At 60.2% G+C, this 22046-nt stretch overlaps 1 protein-coding gene across 1 annotated transcript; it reads right to left on the bottom strand.

The window, feature by feature from the left end:
- Positions 1-814: 814 nt before the first annotated feature.
- WDR5 (WD repeat domain 5) lies at positions 815-18444 on the bottom strand. Its single transcript, XM_024762412.1, has 14 exons — positions 18244-18444; positions 16068-16243; positions 15274-15382; positions 14993-15066; positions 14212-14301; positions 13918-14007; positions 13701-13784; positions 10041-10096; positions 6057-6103; positions 3750-3825; positions 3087-3120; positions 2752-2826; positions 2144-2231; positions 815-1197 (listed from the first exon to the last, which is right to left on the bottom strand). The coding sequence occupies exons 2-14, from the start codon at positions 16146-16148 to the stop codon at positions 1097-1099; spliced, it is 1005 nt and encodes a 334-aa protein (XP_024618180.1). The 5' UTR covers positions 16149-16243; positions 18244-18444; the 3' UTR covers positions 815-1096.
- Between the last annotated feature and the right edge of the window lie 3602 nt (positions 18445-22046).

The following is a 22046-nucleotide window of genomic DNA, read 5'->3' on the forward strand; positions in this document are numbered from 1 at the left end:
CGCTGGGTACGCGAGGAGGGCAGATGACACCCAGCTCCCCGCGAGGGGCCGGCTCCCAAGCCCGTGGGTCCCGCGGTTGGCGGCGGGGGCGGGCACCAGCCTGTGCGCCCCAGACCCGGGCCGCCCACACCCCCGCCCTCGCCAGCGTCCGCCACGTTCCACAGGACGACATCGCAGGGTCCCCGGCACCATCCCAACTAGGCCCCCCGCCTCCTTCCCGCGGCCCCACATCTACGTGCCGTTAGCCCGCGGGGACGGCTGACTCGCCCTCTGCGGCCCCGGACCCCGCGTGGACAAGGAAGGAGTGGGCACATCACTCGGGGGACCCGTCTCGTGAGAAAAATCCTTTCAACCTCCTGCCAACTGAGACTTTTCCTAAAAGAGCCGCATGGAGGAAAGCTTTGCTGAGAACTCGGCTGCCACACGCGCACACGACCCTACCTTCATTACAGCCCGAGGCGCTGCCTGCAGTGTGACCACCCCTGGGACAAACGGAAGCCCTGAGTGTGGTCGCCACGCCGACAGCACAGGGGCCACAAGCCCAAAACACAGAAGGCTTTTACCCGGACGTCGGTGCACACCGCTCTGTGCTTCCCAGAAAGGCTCAAGACACGTGGCTACTGCTACAGGCGGGACAGCGTCTCCAGGGCACCTGCTGAGCACTGACAGGGGCAGCCCCCGAGTTCGGGCGGGCCAGGCTGGCGGCCAGAAGCCGTGGCAGCAACACAGCCGTGGTCACAGCGCTGGCACTGGGGAATAAAATCGCATAAACGGTACAGAACAGTTACTGGAAAAACACACAACTCGTGGTAAATTGAACTTCACCTTTTTGTAATAAAAAATTAAAAATTTCTGTTGACTCTCTTTGAACACAACACAGACTAGGAACTCTTCCCCAACGGTGAGAGGAATTGGCGAGAAACTTCACCAGCAACTTCTAGAACCCTCCAGTGGGAGACACGCCCCAGGCAAGTCGTCTTCAGAGGCGGCTCAGGCCCAGCCCCTCCGGCCCCCAGGCCCGGACCCCGGGAGCCCCTCCGGGAGCCGCGCCCCCGCCAGTCCGGGTGGGCTTCCCGACAGCCCCCGCGCGGCGGGCCTAACAGTCACTCTTCCAGAGCTTGATCGTCTTGTCGTTCTCCAGGGCGGCCGAAGCGATGATGTTCTCGGTCGGGTGACAGGCCGTCGAGATGACAACGTCTGGAAACGACAGCCGACAACAGTTCCTTCCTTGGACCTGGCCCCTCCCCACAGGGCCCTGCCCGCGGTGCACTCAGCAAACAGAGCCTAGGGCCCGAGCGGGAAGACAGCAGGGGCTCCCAGCCCAGAACCCAGCCCGGAGGCTGGGGCGCCGCACGGGCCGGGGGCACAGCTGGGGGCCGCTGTTGGTCTCACGGTGTCAACACTGCGCCCTCTGCACCTGGACCAGAGCCCGGGGCTGCCCCCCTCCACCAGCGCTGGGCCCCAGGACGCCCCGAGGGGCCAGCTCTGCGAGTCCACCAGGGCGGGGACGGCAGATCCCGCGAGTTGCCACTTGGGGTTGGTCAGGTTAATGCGCTTGTAGCTTTTAAATAAAATGAACCCCAGAATTTTCCCTGTGGCCTGAGTGGCTTCAAACGAGCCTCTGAGCGTCCTGCCCGCACAGCAGAGGAGAAGCAACAGGCCAACGATGGAGGCCGAAGGCCGGTGCCGGCCTCCAGGCTCAGGCCCTGCTCCCAGGCGGAGCTGCCTTCTTAGGGAGGAGGGTGTCACTCTGATCTGATTCTCACCGGGCTCAAAACCACTCTCCACCGAGCACGGGGGAAGAGCAGCGGCCCGGAGGGCAGCCGGGGTGACGGCGGGCATCCCCGCTCCCCGCGCCACCTCCACGCAGGACAGGCCACAGCGCCCGTGTGGGCTATGGGGCCGGGCAGCCCGGCCGACAGGAAGAAGAGGTTAAAGGCTGTGGCCTCAGGCTGCGGGAGCCAGGACCAGACCACCCCCCCACCTCCGCCGCTGCAAGCAGCCCCAAAACGGGCAGCGTCCCCCAGTCACCCGCAGGCGAGGAGAGAAGGCGGCGGAGGCAGCCCAAGGCGCCCACGTGCGCGGGGTCGGGTTTCCCGGGGCACCAGGCGCAGGAGGGCGGCGGCACAGATGCCGAGCTCACCTGTGTGGCCCTGAAGCTTCTGTACAATCTCCTTGGTCTGCAGGTTCCAGATGTAGACCAGGTTGTCCTCCGAGCCCGACACAATCCACTGGTCACAGACGAAGGGGGAGAGCAGGGTCAGGGCGCACATGTGGACGACAGTACCCTGCACCCCACGGCACACTCGCCCCCGTGTGGGCCCCGAGCCCCTGCCCTCCTCCCGTCCAGAGGCTGATGCAGGGCCGGCCACGCGTCTCGAGGCGCTTCTGGGACAGAAGCTGCTTCCTCAACTCCATCGCCACGTTTGACATTTGCCGTCAGTCGCGGCTCGGCTGCTTGTCACCATCGGCTCCTTAGTCTGAGCCTGGGGGTTGGGCGAGGGCCGCCCGCAAGGGACCAGAACCCACCGGGGACCGACTCCCAGGAGGCCTCAGCGTGACAACGGAGCCTGCGGGCCCCAAGCAGCCAGGACAGGACACCCCAAAACAAGTGAGAGTCACCAGCACTCTGCGTGGCGTGACTTCATTTTGGTTAAAAAACAGGAAATTCCTGTTTGTTTTGTGGGCGAGAGTACAAGGCCCGTCTCAGGAAGGGGCCGGGAGCAGCTCCTGAGCTGGGAGACGACTTACCTTCCCTCCTGTGACGGAGAAATTAGCAAATATGCAGTACTTCTCATTCTTGTGGCCCGTGTACGTCTTCAGGCACTGAAACGGCCAGGGGACGTCAGCTCAGTCACAACCGCCCTGCATCCCAGGTGCTGCCCCCGTCCAGGCATCTTACAGCGACCGGATGGCTCTGAAGAGCACCGTGGCCCCCACCCCCCGTACAACCCGCCCAGGTCCAGCTTTAACCCGAGTCGTCAGGCAACGTGCACCAAAGCAACGTGCAGAGCCGCTTCCTGGGCCCCTCCGGCCACAGCCCAGGACCCCACACGAGCCCTCTGCGAGCCCCGCCCGCCACTCACCTTGCCTTTGCTGTAGTCCCAGAGCTTCAGTGTGCTGCAAGGCAGAGGGGGCGGGTCAGTGCGCTCCGCCACGGCCGCCCCACCCCCTCCAGGTGCAGTTGCCCCGCACGCACGGCGTCCAGGGACCATGAGGACACCCGAGCAGAGTGTGGGGCCTCCAGCATTTGTGGGTCGAAGACATTTTTCTAAAGGAAGCTACTCAGTGTCTCTAAGCCAGTAAGGGGTCCTCGCTGCTGCCAGAAAGGGACAGGAGAAGCCCCGTCCAGGGCAGTCCTTCCTCCTCCCATGGGGGCCGACCCGGCAAGCCCACCTGAGGGCAGCCCACGGTGCACAGGAGACCGAGTGCCAACCACCTCCCGGGAGGGCGGCCGGTGGCCAGGGACATCTGCCCGGAAGCGTGTCGGGGGAGAAGCAGGGTGCCCGGGCAGAACGGGGCCCCGCACCTCAAGGCCACCGTGCCCGCCACCACCTCAGACAGGATGGGCCACGGTGACCACGGAGCCAACAACCTGAGATCCAGCCCCCACACAGACAGGCCGTCCCAGCGTGGCACCCACATCCGGAGCCCAGCCCCAGCGGGATGAATCGTCTTTCACGCTGGGAATCCGGCCCTGGGGGGCGACGGGCCTGGCCGCACGCCACGCCGGGGATGGAAGCACTTACTTGTCCAAGGTCGCGGCCAGGATGTACTTGCCATTCGGAGAAAACTTCACAAACGACACGGGAGGGTTGTCATCGTCTGCACGGAGCACAGAGACGGCTGCCAGTGGGGCACTGGCTCTGCCGGGAAGGGGGCTCCCTCACCGCCACCTGCGCCGGCACCGCCCCTCGCGGGCGTCCCCCAGGGCCGGCTAGCTCCCTCACCCACTGCTCGTGCCAGCGTGAGAGCCGGCTCTCCCAGTGACCCCATGACACTAGGGCTTCAGGAGCGAAGGCCCTGCGGCCAGTCGGCCTCGGGATCGCCTTCCTCACAGAAGGGAGTTTGCAAACACCCAGCTAAACCGAGAAACTATCCCCCTGAGAACACAGTGGCTCAGGCAGGCGCTCTCCGGTTGCATGGTTATAGCGGAAGGCGTGTAATTTCTCCCTGGAAACAACCCCGGCGACGTCACAGCACACCCTTGCTCCTGACACTTGGGGTCAGAGCCCACGCCCCAGGGTGCCCTGGGAAGGCGGGTCAGAGGCCCTGCCACCCTCTCAGCCGCTGGCACGGGAGCACACGCCCAGGAGGCGCTGGGGCTCTGTGACGGTCCCACGCCTGCTCGGGAGGAGGGTGTCCCTGCCTGAGCGAGGAGAGCCCTGGGCGTGCGCCCTGGTGGGGGCCAGCGTGGCCACGTGTCCCGAGCACCAGGCACGGAGCAGCACACACATCACCACCGCGGGAGGCCCAGGCCTGCCCTCCCCCCACCGGGGGCCTCTGCCCCCTCCAGCCGGTCCCCAGAAGCAGGCGAGGGCCACCCGGTCGCCGGGCCACACGGAAGGCTCCCCCACCGCCCCAGCTCAGACGACAGGAGGCAGTGCCCAGAGGTCTAACCAGGCTCCGACGGCGAAGCACCGCGGGGTTGCCCATCAACGCCCGAGGTTCTAATGCCCTAGACCCGAGGTTAGAAACGGGACGGGACTCGGCTCCCCACCGCCCCTCCCACCCCGGACCCGACCCCAGACCGCTCGCTGCTGCCGGCCGTCAACCTCTCTGGCCTCGGCTTCCCACCCAGCTGCGGGGCGGCTGCAGGGACTGCCCGCGCTCGGCCGTCTGGGCACGAGGACACTTCCCGCCGGGCGGAGGTGGCCACCCAGGCTTCAGGGGGGGAAGACAGCGCAACAGACACAGGGAGATGCCGCGGTCGGGGGAAGGATGCGCGTCAGAAGGGTGGCCCCCCTCGCAGAGCAAGAAAACCACAGAGGCCGCTGTGTCCCTCCCCGGTTCTCCTGCTGAAGCCCTAGCCCGGCACCTAGGAGACAGCATCCTGGAGGCGGGCTAAGTTAAAATAAGGCGGGGGGCGGGGGGCGCGCCCAAGCCAGTCTGACCGGCGTCCCTGTCAGAGCAGGAGGTGGGGACAGCAGGAGCCCACGCAGCCGACGACCACGCGAGCACACGCTGAGAAGGCCAAGGAGCGGCCTCCGGAGAAGCGGCCCGGCCCAGCCCCGACCTTGGACATCTGGCCGCCAGGGAGTGGGGCCGGGTCTCTGCTATTGAAGCCGCGCAGCCCGCGGTGTCCTGTCACGGTGGTCCCAGCGCACTCTCACAGCCATGCTTGTTCCCAGGACAGCCGGGCGCAGGAGGCTCAGGGAGGCGCCCCGCCCTGGCGGCCCTGCCTGCCTGCTCAACGCGACACCGCAAAGACCTTCCCGCCGAGTCAGTGACCGGACCCCTCCAGGGCTCCATCTCTCGCGTTGCCTTCCCAGGCCCGAGGCCACCCTCTGGCCACAACACCCCCACGCCCAGCAGCACCAGCTGCCGCCCAGACCACGCTGTCCTTCCACTCCGTGCCGCCCTCCCCTCCTCCCCAAGGCACAGCCCAGCCCCATGTGCAGAGACCTCGAGGCCCCTTGCCCACTTCCTCCCCCCCATCTCTGCACCCCCAGCAGACAGGGCTCACTGAGGGCAGGGGCTCGACCCCATGTGCTGAAGGAATGACCCGAGCGGAGGGTCCCCAAGGCCGGGGAGGAAGACAAGGGTCTGCTGAGCGCGGGCAGAGTCCGAGGGTCTTGCGGGTCCTTCAGAGGACACCGCCGGGCAGCGCCACGCGAGGCCAGAAGGGAGAGCCAATCAGGAAGGAGCGGATGGGAGACGGAACCGCTCAGGAGAGGGGGAGCCCTCCCAGAGGGAGCAGGTCCAGCGGGGAGAGAGGGAGGCTTCCAGGGAACCACACATGGAGGGCAGGAAGCGTGGGAGAAGCTGCCACGGCCACCCGGCAGACTGTCCCCTGGGACACGGCCCCCCTGCAAGCAGGAGCCGGCAGTACTCACCGATCAGTGTCTTCAGGCACTGGCCCGAGGCGGTGTCCCAGATCCGACTGCAAAGCAACGAGCACAGCAGGTGACTACAAGCGGCTTCCTACGTTCCACGGCTCTCAACGTGGATGTTTCAGGACCAATCCACAGCCAGTCCTATCTCCCTCTCCCAGTCACCGCTCACAACCACTCCCTTGGGTCCTAGGGGCCCGAACGGGCGCGGCACGTGCAGCCCGCACACATGTGCTCTTGCTGCCTTCACCACGGAGCAGCGCGCTCATCGCGGCACGACCGGCCCCCTCCGCACACCCACGGCCGCGAGGCCAACACCCCGACCTGCGTCCCTGCAGGGCTCTCCACGCGAAAACACGCCAAGCACACGGTCCCTGGGGCAGAGTGCTTTTTATAAAAACAGGATATCGTAGGCACTTTTCTGGGCGTCCCCTGGTTCAGGAGCAAGAGAACCCACTCGAAGGGCCGCTGTTCCCTGACGGGACACGCCAGGTATCCCGTCGCTGCTCAGTGCTTCTGTGATTTCTGCCAACACAACACCCTGTTTTGGGAACCGTGGCGGTGTATTCGCGCGGACGCTTCTGGAGCACAGACGCCCAGCGATGGGGGCGGGCGTTGGGTCGAGGGCACACGGGTTTTACAGGTAACGGGAATGCAGGGGTTATCGCCCAAGCGTTCACTGTCCCACCTGCAGCCCTTCGGAGCCAATCCCGCCCTGGGGGCCGCAGTAACTGTGTCTCGGGTTTCAACACCCAGAAACATCACTCCCCCACTCACTGTTTGTTTTAATTCTACTGGCAGAGAACTCAGTTTACGCTTCTCGAAGAATTTTTAATTCACTTTATCTAGTTGGAGGGGTTCTAAATCGAACCGCTTACAGCGTACCAGCCCAGGAGACGGGCGTTCCCCACCGCCAGGATGAGAACGTGCCTGGTCCCCCGTCCCTCCCTCTTTGTGTCCCTCTGGTTACATTTTACCATTTCCTGCATACAGGCCTTGCTCTCTTGTTAATCACATTCTAAGTACTCCAATGCTTTTGTGACTCTTACGGGGGAACTTGCTCTCATCCACTAACTGGTAGCTCCCAGGATAGCGAAAAACTGTCAGTTTGCAAACAGTGACCTCACCAAATGCCCGTCCACGTTTTGTAACTAGCAGGCTCGGTGGCTCAGAGCCTGGGTTCCAGAGCCCGAAGTGTGCTCCGGACCCTAGCTCTCTCGCTGACCAGCTCGGGGATGGCGGGCAGGGGCTTATCCCTGCCTCAGCTTCCCAACTGAGGATCGGGGATGGCGACCATCCAGTACCCGAATCACAGGACAGTTATGAGGCTTAAATGAGTCCCTATTTGTAAAGTACAAATACGTGATTTTTAAGTTTTAAAAAACATACAGGGCTTCCCTGGTGGCGCAGTGGTTGAGAGTCCGCCTGCCGATGCAGGGGACGTGGATTCGTGCCCCGGTCCGGGGAGACCCCACATGCCGCGGAGCAGCTGGGCCCGTGAGCCATGGCCACTGAGCCTGCGCGTCCGGAGCCTGTGCTCCGCAACGGGAGAGGCCACAACGGTGAGAGGCCCGCGTACCGGCGGGGGTGGGGGGGGGAACCATACAAATGTACCACCTACAAAGAGATGTCTCTATCCAGTTTTCACACAATGACTTTATCTTCTTATCACGTTAGCTAGAAATTCCAAATAGCACCAAATGCTGAAGGAGATGGGCATGACTTTTGCCCGATTCTAGCAGAAATGGATTTGGCATGTTAACCACTTACTATAAACGTGATGATTAAGTTTCTGTTAAACAGTCTGTGATACTGGCCTATTTTGCTAGAGTTTTTATTAGGAATGGCTGCTGGATTTTATCAGGTGCCTACCTGACTTATACCGGTAAGAAAATTATATGGATCTTTGCCTCCAATTTCTTGGTATAATTATTAGATTTTCAATGTCCTGTCAGTTGGTACATTACTACAATCGTCTCATGACTCACAAACCCACTTGGTCACGAAATACTATTCTTCCACACACTGTGGACTCAGTTTGTAACATTTTCCCGGGGGTTGTGACCTCAAGATTCACTAGTGGAGTGTCCTCCATGGTTGTCTTTTTTGGACTAGCAGTCAAGCTGGGGAGTTAGGTCATGCTGGACCCAGAAATGAACCAGGGGGTTCCCCAACTTGTCCTGTGGTCCAGTTCCAACAGCCTTAGAAGTTTCTGCTATTTAACTCAATTCCAGTGTAAAATCATAGGGCCCATATAGTTTTCAGACCTTTCATCGCTTTTTCCAATCTCCGCCACGGTGACCCCTTGCTCAATGTAGGGAGTCGGAATTAATCCCCGTCTACACAGCCTGCTCAGAGGCGGGCCAGGCACCTTCCTGCTCGTCCCTCATCCCCCCGAAACTGCTCTTTTCCACCCCCTTTTTATTTTTTATTTTCTGTCCATGGCTCGCGCCTTGGATGTCAGCTTCCCAACCAGGGACTGAACCCGGGCCACGGCAGTGGAAGCGCGGAGTCCTAACGGCTGGACCGCCGGGAATTCCCGTCCCCTCTCTAATTTAGCCTTGCACGTTTCTGCTCTTTTTCCCTACCTAGGCTTATAAAGGCTGACCACTTTACGGGCCTTATTAAGAATAGAGCTTATTTAAATTTTCCTGTCGTTTTCCCCTCTCTCCACTGTTTAACTTTACAACTTTCCTCTCCTCTCACTTTTTCTGGTATGGTTTTCTTCCCCCTAACTTCTTTAGAAAGCTTTTAGAGGCAGTCCACAAGCAATTCTGAGAATGTACCACAGGCTTAAGAGAACTCGCACTTCTGTAGCAGATACACAGCCCGTGGCATCGTTCGGCCCGCCAACCCCAAGCGCCCTGCTGTCAGAGTCAAAGCAGCAGGCTGGACTCCCTCACAAACACTGCGGCTCCCTGTACTCCTACTTTCCCCAAGGCAGCTTCGGGCGGCCGTGGGGCCTGGTGCCAGAGCTTTCTCAGCCTTCCCGTCAACTCTACCTGCTTCATTTCCGTCACCGTCTCCCCGGCTGATACTCGGTCTCTGCTTCCCACCTGCCCGACCCCACGTGCCCACCCTTCTTTTCCGAGTCTTGACTCATCACTTTTCCTTAGGTGTGTTTCTTGAAAACAACGAGAGTCAGAGGGCTTTTAACCCAAACCTGACAGCCTTTCTTGGGGGTGTTCAGCCAGCCCCGCCACGTAAGCACCCAGTAAGTACCCTGAGCTCCGTTTCTCCCACGGTACTTTTACACGTTATCGCTTATGTTACTCGAGTTTCTCTATTTTATTTTCACTAAACGTAGACAAATTTCTAGCCACCCTGTCTTTCTCCCGCGTAGCTGGGAAGTCCTTCTCGGGCCATCGGTCCGGCCAGTGGCTGCTGCCACCCCATCCCTTCCCCAGGTTCCCCTCCCCGGTAACCAGGTGAGCTGTGACGCGCAACCCTCCAAGCCCAGATACCGCCTGATACTTTATACCCACGTGTGCTACGTTAAATTTCAAACGTTTATCTCCGCGTCTTCCCTCGCGTCTCTTAAAGCATCCACAGGGCACTTACACTACCAGCGCCAAGGCCACGAGCACGATCCGCTTAGACTGGATGTCCCGCCCCCGCCACCCTTCCTCCTCACCCTCCGTGACGGGACCTGTTTTCATCCACCTGTTCAGGACCCTGACGGCCCCGATGGACACTCTCGAACGTTCACGTCAGCACACCTTCCACCTCCCCACCAGCGCCACGAGCTTGGGACGCGCCCCCTTCAGGGTCCACGGGGAGCCACGTCCAGGACAGCAGCGCCTCCCCGCGTCTCCAGCTGGGGCCTCGCTGCTGACAGGAGCCCCCTCTCCCGGCCACGCTCACCGCCACCCCGCCTGCCCAAGCCCCTCGAGGCAGAGGCTTCCGCTGGACGCCCGGAGGCACAACGGTCCCGGGGGAGGCCGTTAGACACTTGCTGACTCAACGAAGTAAAGCTCTTTCACTTACCAGAGACCATCGTAGCTACTTGAAACTATCAAGGATCCATCACGATTAAAATGAACCTGAGGATGAAGGAGCGGGAGGGGGGAAAAGAAACTTACTTTCAGAGCATCAACACAGACTGCGCCTCACCTGGACGGCCTTCCGTTCACCGGCCCCCGACAAAGGGACACGCACCCTGCTGCATTCTGAGCGAGCTTTAAGTTCTGATTTCCCAAGGATGCTAACGCAGACCACAAGCAACGTGGATAAAACGGTCATTTTTACCTGGTGTCTCAAGCAACCGTCAAGTTTGTTTCACGACGGAAGACTGAACCACAAAAAGAAAACCAACCCCGAAACACGTCTTGAGTATTTAAATCACAAACTCGACCAACCCAGACCTGCTGGCTCCGTGGAGGCCCCACTGCCCAGAGTGTGTCTGTGGACCCGCACGGCCGTGGGGGCAGTGGGACCAGGGCTTCCCCGACTTCCATCAAACAAGGCAGAGAAGTCAGAAGGATGCCCGCTTATTCAGACACTCCCGAGCTTTCCCAGCCGCGTAACGCTGCGTGCTGAGCACCCCCAGAATCACAAGACGGCCCGGTTACTGCTCCGAGGGCCCGGGCACCAACCCCTGCGACACTCGAGCTTTGCAGACGGGGCAGGAACAAGATCCAGGCTGCTCCAAACTCTGTGCCTGGGAAGAGGCGTGATGTCCAGATCAGGCGCCGGGCCCAGAAGCCGACCTGTGACACTTCCACACCAGTTACTTTATCTGAATGCCTAACTGCCCAGTACAGAGACAGGCGAGATACACCGTCTGATAAAGAAATGGCAACGTGAGCAGTCCCTTCCTCAGAAGTGGTTTGCCTTTGCCTTTGTCCTCTTTCTTTTTTCCAACTGAATCTCAGCGTATACAGAAGGAATCACAACGTCAGAAGTTAGAGTTCTTCATCAATTCCCGTCGTTTTCATTTGAGTCCTGGGCAGGAAAAGCCTTTTTACAACACACACCCCCCGCTGGAACGCCCTCTTTCCTGCTACGTGTGATGCCTGTCCCATGGGGGGTCGCGCCCCGGGTCAACCTCTCGGGGACAGGGCTGGGGCTGCCCGCCTGCCGCCACGGTTCAGACCAACGTCTGGTCCTCACACCACTGACACACGGTTCACACACTCCTTTGCTAGGCGCTGTCCCGTGTAGCAGCTGCCCCGCCCTTGACTCACGAGATGCCAGTAGCATCTGGTTGTTGAAAACCTAAACATCTCCAGACGGTGCCAGGCGTCCCCAGGGGACAAGCCCACGTGTAGCAGAAGCACCTGGAGGGCTTGTCAAAGCCCAGCGCCGGGCCCCGAGAATCCGCAGATCTTGCACACCCCCAGCAGAGGCTGGTCCGGGGGCCACGCCTGAGAACCACTGTCCAGACTGTCGAGGGGCCCGTGATGGAGCCACGTGTGCCACTTAAACTTCTTAGCCACTGCAGCAGGGAAGTTAACAGGTGAAACAAACCTGACAGGTTTTTACTTAACCCCATATACCTGAAATACTACTTCAACACATAACCGACGCTAAAGGTTATAAACAAGACACTTTACGTTCTTTCCGTTGCACTGGATCTCCAGAAGCTGGAAGCCTACGTCGTGCCCACTCCTGCATGTCTCAGCCTGCGGTGCTACCGTGTGTGGCTGGTGGGCTCCGCGTGGATGGCGTGGCCCGTGAAGAGCCGCTGTCACCGTCCTCGTCCTGCTCCCCCGGCGGTGGTGACGGCGCCCCCCCTCCCCCCACTCAACCCGAGCCAGGTGCTCGTCAGCCTCCCAAAGCCATCTTCCCTAAAACTCACAGCAGCGGATCTCATCACACTCATCCCTCTGAACCTGCAAACTACGATCTGATCAAAGCCCCTTCGCTGGGTGATGACGAGCTGACACGGGGCCCCAAAGCCTGCCCCACCAGGGCCGCGCTCCGCTCTGTCCCAGCCACGTCCAGACAGCACCGCCGGCACACGCTGGCAGACCAGCACGCAGGTGTGAGGGGCAAGACGGCCAGAAAGTCGGTGCTACCCAGAAGGAAGGGGGGGGGCAGACAGACCCCAGTGGGGACGCCAAGTCTCGACTCAAGACGGACAGCCGCTGAGCTCCCTGGAGGTGACACCTGCAGGCACGCCGAGGAGGGAGAGAGTGGGCAAGTGAGGCAAACGCACAGGCCAGCAGCTGCGGAGAGGGGGTAGGATGGATGAAGGAGACAGCAGGGACTTCAGGAAAGCACTGACACGGAGGAGTCCAGGCAGGGGGACAGCAGCTGGACTCAAGGGGGCGGAAGACCGCGGGAAGCCCACGCACCCCGAGGGCTCTGATCCAGGACTGGCCTCGCAAAGGCTGACCGCTCGCAGACCTGGTGCTCCCCCGACACCTGCCCGCAGACGCTGTGGCACAAGCGTGCAAGGCTGTTCAACAGACGTGCGCTGCACTTCTCTCCCTAAAGTGCAAGTCACAAGCCAGCGTCCCCGGGGGGACGACGAGCGTGTCGAGCACCTGCAGGCACAGAGCCAGGAGGCGTCCGAGACCTTTCTGCGGTGCGCAAGCTGGAGCAGGATGCCGCCGTCCCGTAGCGCCACTGCCATCCAACAAGAGTGGGTGGGCTGGAACACACGCACTTAAAAAACCAAAACACCCAGACGGCAGCTGCTGGCTGCGCGCAGTTGCCCCTGAGGACGGGAGCTCAGGAGGCTCTGATGTGCTACGCGCTACGTTGCCTCTTGCCTTTTTTAAAAGTAAGCACACGTTACTTTTGTAAGAAGCAAAGACTTTAAAAATCCTACCATCGTTTGCGATCAGAGCCCCATCCCTGACCACTGCAACACAGACAGAACTCTTTCAACTCATGGCCTTCACTCCGACTATCTCCTGGTTACTTCACACGTGCCCATTTGCGGCCTGTCTGGAAGCCAGCTCGGCTCAGACAGGGCCCCCAGCGCGGAGGACAGAGGAGCGACGGCACAGGCTCAGGAGGGCCCGGGGCCCAGACGGCAGGGGCGCCTTCCCCGCAGCCGCAGGCACCGGCCGTGACACAGGGCCAGCACCGCGCCAGGCAGCCTCGACCAGCACACGTTACGCGTCCCCCAGGGGGTCAGGGCTCTGCCCACGGCCCCGCTGGACAAAGGCCTTCCAAGGCTGAAGCCACTTAAAGTCACTCACCTCCACAAGTCTAGAACCTGAGGAGGACCATGTCCTCGGTAACAGCGAACAAGCTGTCTATACGTGACCCCTTCCACTTCCCAAAAGGCAAACCTGGCTAAGAAACCACTTCGGGCCCTTCACTGACAAAGAAATACCTTGGCCGTTTGTAAATGGAGCCGTTTACGACACGCATGTAGTTTAACCCCTGCCTGTTCATCCTGTGCGCTGGCGGCAGCCTTGGACCGCGCGTGCAGCACGCTCGCGGGGCCCCACCTTCCCACCGCCTCACCCACGACTGGGCCACCCGGCCCCCAGGGCCCTCTGCCCACCCACCCAAAGGTGCTCCACGCAACACCCACGCTGCCCGCGCGCTCCCGCCTGCTCTGTAAGCCTCCGGGCAGGGACGCCTCCCCGCCCCGCCTCCCACGGGCACGGAACCCTGAGCCCAGTCTCCACTCATGGCCCTGCTGTCGGGCGAGCGCCGCGACCTGGCTGGGCGGCGGGCACTCACGGCTGAGACGGGGTCCGAGTGCGCGGGCAGGGTCTTGAGGCACTTCCCCGTCTTCACGTCCCATATCCTCACGCTTTCGTCAAACTGGAGAAAGAGGGGCAGGTGGCAGTGGTTCTCCGGGGGCTCGGACGGGACAGACTCGCTGGCCCCCGAGCCCTCAGAGCAGCCCAGGACGGCCCCCGGTTCACCCCCGCCCCTGGGGAGGCCCCAAACTCACAGAGCCCGAGACGATGAGGTTGGACTGGGGGTTGAAGTTACAGCAAAAGACATAATTGCTGTGTCCCTTCAAGGTTTTCAGACACTTTCCCTGAGAGGAAGTGTTGTGAGACTAAGTCATTCCCAGTGGTTGTTTCTTCAAATGTCAGCCGTCAGGCTAAACCCATCAGCAGCTGACCCGCCGCAGCTGTAAAGCCCCTCTGACAACAAGCACGGCTGCTCCCCAAACACAGTCCCACCCCAAGCCCCTTCCCCAAACGCACACGCTTCCCAAGGAGGGGCCCATGCAGCTTACCGAGCTCACGTCCCATATCTTCAGGGTTTTGTCATCTGAGGCAGAAACAAGGAGGTTAGAATCTGAGGACCACGCCACATCAGATATTCCCTGGGGGAGGAAACACACAGTCACAGTCACTATCTCGGCAAAATGGGATTAGCCAGCTAAAGTCAAATCCTCAGCGTCCAACTGGACATAACTAAGCAAGCCACTCCCTCTAGTTCGTGCTGACCAGACTGAACCCGCAGGCCGGGCCCAGAAGCCTGCTCTCCGTGGCTCTGCCAGGCCTCACAGCTGGGCAGAGACTCATCTGGGGAAGTCAAAACTATTTGCTTGAAAAACAAGAGGCGGACTTCCCTGGTGGTGCACTGGCTGAGAATCCGCCTGCCAATGCAGGCGACACGGGTTCGAGCCCTGGTCCAGGAAGATCCCACACGCCGCGGAGGAGCTGAGCCCGTGAGCCACAACTACTGAGCCTGCGCTCTAGAGCCTGCGAGCCACAACTACTGAAGCCCGTGTGCCTAGAGTCCATGCTCCACAACAAGACGAGCCACTGCAATGAGAAGCCCGCGCACTGCAACGAAGAGTAGCCCCCGCTCGCCGCAACTAGAGAAAGCCCCTTCACAGCAGTGAAAACCCAATGCAGCCAAAGATTAATTAACTAATTTACAAAAAACCCCAAGAGGCAAGTAACTATCCCAAAAATTGGGGGCAGGGAGGTTCAATCTTAACCTGACAAGCCCGGAGATGGGCCCCAACCCACATCCAGCAGCAACTTCGGCCCAGGGTTGAGACCTACCAGCTTGTGACCAGAGATGGTTTTCTCAAATTTCCCATCGTATGCTCCCCAAATCTTAATGAGTTTATCTGCAGCTGAAAGAAAGGAATGAAAAGCAACCGAGGTCTCCAGTCATCCAGGGGCCAAAATCTGGGCTGCCCACAACACAGGCCTCCCCTAGGGAGCCGCGGTCCTCGGCACCCACCCCCAGGCCTCCCCCCTGGCCCGGGCCCGTCCCTTCAGAGTCACAACCGGCAGGGGCACATCGAGGGGACACGCAGGGAAGCCCCAGGGGCACCTACACGAACTCGCCAGCCACTCCCCATTCGGGCTGAACTTCACAGAGGACACAGCTTTCGTGTGGCCGGCCAGGGTGAACTTCAGAGCGTAGTTTGGTTTAACAGGTGTGGGCTGTTCAAGAGAGAGTACTAGTCAGCGAAAAGTAACCACCACTGTCCAAACCCACTGATCGCCAGTGTGGAGCTGGCGCCCAGGCCGAATTTCACGCTCACACCTACCCCGCGACGGCGCTTCCCAGAGCCCTCGTCCACCGGGGTACACCCGCCTAAACCCGGCCTCCGCGCGTCCCCTCACAAGCCCTGCCTCTCCCGAAGCCCCCGTCACCCAGGCCGCCCTCCAGGCAGTCCCGCCAGTGCAGCTGGAACCTCCGGCAGCCCCAGCCCTGCTTCGGCAGCCCACCACCCGAGGTCAGGCTCCCCAACGCACACCTGAAGGCCCGCGCCCTGGGTGAGACGCCCGCCTGCGGCCTAGAGGAGGGGTCTGCACACCGCCCTCCGCAGGGAACTGTGCGGGCCAGGGGCGAGGTGCTGAACAAGAGGCGTTTCCCAGGTCCCACACAGACCCTTACGATCAAGACCAAGGATGTGTACTGCTGGTGAAGCCCCCTCCCCAGGTGACAGGTTGGGAATCCCCGACACGGCCCACAGTCAGCACTGGACTGGCTGGGAATGTAGTCTGGAGTAAAAACTGGCAATATTTAAGTGGGGGGGTGGGGAGGGGAGGGGAAACAGTTCCGGGCGTGAAATATTCCCGAGGGTCTCCCAGCCTTCGTGCCCAGGAGCCCGCAGGGACGTGCCTTGCTCTGCGTGGCCGATGACGACGGGGTGGGCTGTGCTCGGGCAGCCTCGGCCTCGGGCTTCTTCTCCTCGGTTGCCATGGCTCTGCAGCCCACCAGGCAGGGCGACGCGGGTAGAGAGTTCACAGCTCCGAGTGGAGGACGCACAGTGGCAAGGGCTGTCTGCTAATCCAAACCTACAGTGGGGGACAGAGGCCAACAGACAAACCACACTTCAAAAATTAATTTCCAGGAAAAAGGATTTTAAAACCTGACCACCCCACTGAGCCCTGTAGCGGGTGCCGTTCCAAACTAAGAGTCCTCTGCATGTAACTCCTCGCTAGTCCTTTGCAGGTACTGTGCTGCTCTCGTCCCTTCTGTGATCAGAGTCCAAGACCCACCTTCAGGGGTGCTTCCTATTTTGTTACCGCATGTCTGAAAGGTAGCACAGTCCAGGCAGACAAAACGTAATTCTCTTCAAAGAGCTCTTGATGCATTAAAAAAAAAAAAAAATCAGCCAAAGACTTCTTGTCAGGAAACAAACACGCCAAATGACAGGAGACTGAGCTACAGGGTGCAGAAGTTTGGAAACTCATCCAAATCCTTAAATGCATCCCAAGTGATGCAAAGTGCCAACAGCCACGTTTGAAAACACAAGAGCAGGCCCCAGTGGTCCACACCTCCCGGGGACTCCAAGGTCAGCACGTGTAGGCGGCAGACACGAGGCTGCTTCCAAAACACTAACAGCCGAGAGGCTCTCCGTCCCTGGTGAAGCAACAAGACACACCCGGAAAGCACAGACTGGAGCCAGCCCCGCCTGCTGGAGTCGCCGGCGCTAGGCTTCCTAGAAGCAACCTGAAGTACGCAAGGACACTCTGCAAGCAAACTCACTGCAGAGGAGGGGAAGAGACTGCAGCTCAATTAGGTTTCGGCATGACAACGGGAACCCCTCAAGTGCTGCACGGTGAGAGACTGGTTTCCTCTATCACAGGAGTAGACTCCACGACTTGGACACGTGGCACAGAAGCACACCAGGTGACTCTGAAACGAGGGAAGGCGCCTTTCCCTGCAAGCATCACTGGCCAGCCGACTCCCGGAAGCTGGCACCACCGTTAATCCAATGCGGTCACACCTTGTAAATTCTAGCTCGGCGCTGAAAACTGGAAGCTTGCACGGGCTCCTTGTCGCACCAAGGCGGGACAGAAGCCATCAAAAAGAACACATCCCCAAGTCTTCATCCAAGAGGAGGGGAGCGAAATCACAATGCAACACAGCTGTGCAGAGCACCCCGTGAGGCCACAGCTGGTTACCTGCAGCAAGGATCCCGGCCCAGGAACGGAACGGATCCGCAGCACGCACAGCCCCAGCAGTAGGGTGGGGGAGGGGAGGGGCAGGTCAATACAGCTGCCAGGGGCAAAGTGCTGGCACAAAGCTGGCGCTCCAGAAACGCTGCCTACCTGGTGATTAGCTGTAGCGCAAGCAGGCCGTGCCAATTAACCCAGGTGCTGCCTTCCCCTGGGTGGGCCGGACAAGTGGGGGGAAAGGAGCCAAGGACAAGAGCTGGATGGTCTGTTTCACAGAACCGAGCATCTGAGAAAGGCAGACCACAACTAGGGCTGAGAGGAGGGAAGCCCGGGGCACGTCCAACCTAAACACCAGTGGGAACTGAAGAGGCTCCACCTGGGGTGGAAAGGGCAGCCCAGAGGCCTGAGCAGCTCCTTCTAAAGTAAAAATCAAGACCCGCCAGGAGGTGTGGTGTGACTCCCGCAAACTTGCTGCCCTCAGGTGAGGAGCTGGGAATACATACAATAGGTGGTCTTACAGAAAAGGTGCCCAGCCCCTCCCAGCTCAACCCCTGCCCAACACTTCGGCCAGCAAAACATTAACACACAAAAAACCAACACAAAAATTCAGCAAACTTTTAGAAACACAACTTCTCGACTCAACGTTTGCAGCCGGCCTGCAGATCACTTGCTACCTGCTCCCTCTTGGGATCTAGGTGAGCCACACCACCCAAGGCTGAGCGTCCGAACTTCTTCGGAGAGCTTCAGAGTAAAATGCAAATTACTAGGCTCCACCCCAGAGACTGGGCCCCTGGGTGTGAGAAGACAGGCGGTAACCAGGCCCACTGAGAGCGAGGGAACCCGGCTCTCCGCACCCCACCTGGATTCTCAGACACGCGGGCGTTCTGGCTTACCTCTCCGCCTCCTACGGGGCCGGGCCAACCTCAGAGGCAATGTCGACAGCGGACCTGGGCGGGTAGAAACGGGGTGAGAGGGCTACCAGGGAGTATCTTCCACATCCCCCAAAATGGCTCTCGCGGGCCAGACTAGAAGGGGTCTGAGACTCCACAGCAAGAGCGTGGTGGTCTCTCCCTTCATGCCGGCAGCCCCGCAGCCCTGGGGGCCCGGGCTCGCGCGGGGGGAGACGGGGCCTGGCTGTCCCCGGCTGGGGGTGAGCAGCTGCTTAGGGTGAGGGCGCCTCGGTAGCAGAGAAGAGCGGACAGCGCGCCACATCCAGGCACTGGATGGCTCGGTGGCCCAGAGGTCTTTCTCTGGAGGCAAAGGGGGGACGCACGCCGGCTGCAGGAGGAAGTCGCAGTCCCGGGTCCGGGGGCTTGTCACCTGACCGCTGGGGGCGGGAGAAGCCGGGGGTCCCCGGGGCTCGGCGGTCCGTGCGGGTCCGTTTGGGGCTGGTTCGGGTCAGGGGAGGGGGCCGCCGGGGCCCGGGCGCTGGAGCAGTGCGCGTGCGCGCGCGCGCGGGGCGGGGCCTGCCGGGGCGGGGCAAACGCACAAAGCCGGCCTCTCGGAGGGCCGCTACGGCGAGCGGAGAGGAGCAGAACGCCTCGGCATGGCTCAACGCCTTAAAGGGACAGTGTGCCGCCCGTGCCTCCTGCTTACAGGCGTTAACCCCAAAGGTGGCCGGTTCCAGCCCTTCTCCTGCACTTTCTGAAAACTGAAGTAGGAAGAAGATACATAGAGGGAATGCTCATGTGCCCCTCGATTGTCCATATCCTGAGCTCGCCCTGCAGCAGCGCCCAGGGAGGAGAGAGCACCCCGCCCCCGAGATTCGCGGGGCGGCGGGGCCCTAACGTTTCTCCTGGGCTGGGGCACCTGTGCGGTCGCGTCCCTCCGTCATCGCGCACGCTGGGGAGCGGCGGCTACGGCGTCCAGAGCGTCCGACCGGCCCCGGCGGTGTCTCCGCGTGGCGTCTCCATTAATCTCGGGACACCCCCGTACACCCTGGAAGGTACAGGGGCCCTTACCTTCCAAGTTTGAAACGAAGAACCTGAGCTCCAGAAGGTTCAGGACCCGGTCTCTGGGAGCTGCGTCCCCCGCACTGCGCCCACCAGCTCTCCCGCAAGGCCGGCGGCCGGGTTATCCGGGTCTTCCCGATCCCTCCGTGCGGAGAGCCCGCGGGGCGCACCTGCTCCCTTCTGAGCCCCCAGCGCGGAGGTGCGAACAGTCACTGCGTGCGGGCTGCTCTGCTGTCTGCAGGGTGATGGCCCAGACAGGTATTACCACCTCCAGTTACAAGTGGGGAAGGGGAGGCCCGGAGAGGAGGGCTCAGGGGCACAAGGAGAACCCGGAGCCGGCGTTCTGACCCCAAAGCCTGCGCATTCACACCCCACTGCCCTACTTCTGCTACCCACATAGGTCTTAGAGTCGTGGATGTTCTCCGCAGCCCCATTCAGGCCCGTGGGTAGAACAACATGCAGTCTCTTATTTCCCAACTAAAAATGGGAACACCAGATATGACACAGGAACCCGTGCAAACAAAAGGACAGAGCATCTTAAATGGAAATGACCAGGGAAAATGAGTTGTGTGGTTGTCATAGATACAGGAGCCACGATTGACAAGCCGGCTGGAGTGCCCCTCCCAAGAAGAAAAAACTCCCAGTTTGGCCCCACCTGGCCGGATGTGGATCTCTGTGCCCTGCAGCCCTAGTCATCTTAGGCCAGGTGCCCTGGAGCATGAGGCCTTGACTACAAAAGGTAACAAAATCAGCTCCGGATGAAAAAGGGTATCTGCATCCACCAGGCTGCCTGGGCTGGAAACAAAGCCCATTACGTAGACCCCTCCCTCACCTCTCAGACAGCTCTTATAGCCATTCTCTTCCCTCCCTCCGTCCCTACCCCAGTCCCACCTCCCAGCTGGCCTCTTCCAAACCTCTCCGAAGCACTGTCAGAAGAACTTATAAAACCCCAGGTCTGATCTGTCACTCCCCAGTTTACGACTCAGAGCCGGCTTCCCATTGCCCTCGGGTCCAAACCCAGTCTCTGCTGACGGGGTTTACCAGACTGGCCTCCCCCTGTAGCCTAATGCCACCCCCAGACTGTGCACCCCGGATCCCAGCCCCAAATCAGAAGTACTTCCTGACCCTGGAACTCGACTCAAACCAGGCTCCCAGGTAAATCGGTCTTGCCTTCCCCCCCGCCCCCAGGAGATACAGCCTTCCAGTTAAAATGAGAAAATCTTCTAAATCTGTTGAGTGTTTTTGCGGTCATAGCTAAAATCCTGAAACCAAATAACATAGCAAGTAAAGCAATTTAACAAAAGCAGGTGATTTGTTTATTGTCTTAAGTTTTAAATCCTTTTATAACCCTCCCCAAATGCGGTCAGGCTCAGAAAAATCGCAAGTGGAAATGGAAGGGAGAATAAAAACTAGAGAAGGAGAAAACATTTTGGAGATGTGTTTTTTAGAACATTTATCACTGTGCTTTGGCCAGCGGCAGCTAATTGGCAAAGGAACCCGTTTCCGTGAACGATTTCTATAAATACAACACATCTCCAGGCTGTCCCATCAACCAGACAACCGGAGCATGTCTGGGCACCCTCCCGACTCACCCAGCTCCCTCCACCAGGCTCTCCTGCTCTCAGGGCACCCTTCCCACCGACAGCCAACGTCCATCCACTTGGGCTTCCTCCCCCGAGCCCCCAACCTGGTGAGTCTTCCTGGCTACATTTTCACGGCTCCCAGCTCCTCCTCAGCAGAAGCACTCTTCTTTCATCGTAATTCCTTGTTCAGCGTCTCCTGGCTGAGCTGCGTCGGGGTCCTCATCACAGCACTCTGCGCACCTGCGCGCTTTCTTCTTTCGTAAGTTCGTTACATGTGTTACCTGCCTGCACCTGCGCCTTCACAGCAAGCCTGTGAAGTAAGTGCCTTTATTCCTTTTCACAGTGAGGAAACTGAGGTTGAGAATAAGAGACGTTGAGAAGCTTCTCAAGGACCCATAGGCAGTAGGCGCAGCCATGGAATTCGGGGCTGGCAAGGCAGAGGTTGCACTGACAACCACCATACTACACAGTACACACCCAGCGGTGCTTATCGGATGGACGGGTGGATGGATGGATGGTGGGTGGATGGATACATGGACAGGTGGATGGATAGATGCCTGCATGGTGGGTGGTTGGGTGGATGGATGGATGGATGAATAGCAAAGGAGCAACCTATGTCAACGGGAGCCGTCAGCAAGGGTCTGCGGAAGTGGCGGAGCTGAAATGGAGAACATCGCCTTCTTATAGGACTTGAAGCTTTTGAAAAGCCATATTTTGTCACCTAGTGATAAATATTTCATCAGGGACAGCACTCGATCGGGGCTTGCCAGGAGGTGACAGAGGAACAGATGACGCGGCAGACGTGGCAGGAAGGCTGTGATGCTCCCCACAGTGGGCAGGACGCTGGGTGGGCAAACTGGCCCTTTACTGGCCAGGCCCAGAGCTCTGGATTCCATGGCAGTTGATAAGGGAGGGTCGTGGAAGACGCCCAGGACCCAGGGCTTGCAGGCACTGCCCACCAGATTTCCTGACTGGACGGGCCACCTCTGCTGGGCCACATTCCAGGGAGCTGCTGACGCTGCCCGGAGACCCCAAGGCTCCTGCCAGCCAAGGTCAGTGGGGTTTTGTGTTAAAACTCCTTTTCCCCTGGTAACTACGCCAGGGCGGCTGGTTTGGGAGACTCTGTCCCCCTTTTCCCTCCCTGATCTCTGCCCTCCCTTT

Source organism: Neophocaena asiaeorientalis, unplaced genomic scaffold, assembly GCF_003031525.2.
Source record: "Neophocaena asiaeorientalis asiaeorientalis breed wild unplaced genomic scaffold, Neophocaena_asiaeorientalis_V1.1 scaffold78, whole genome shotgun sequence".
NCBI lineage: Eukaryota > Metazoa > Chordata > Mammalia > Artiodactyla > Phocoenidae > Neophocaena > Neophocaena asiaeorientalis.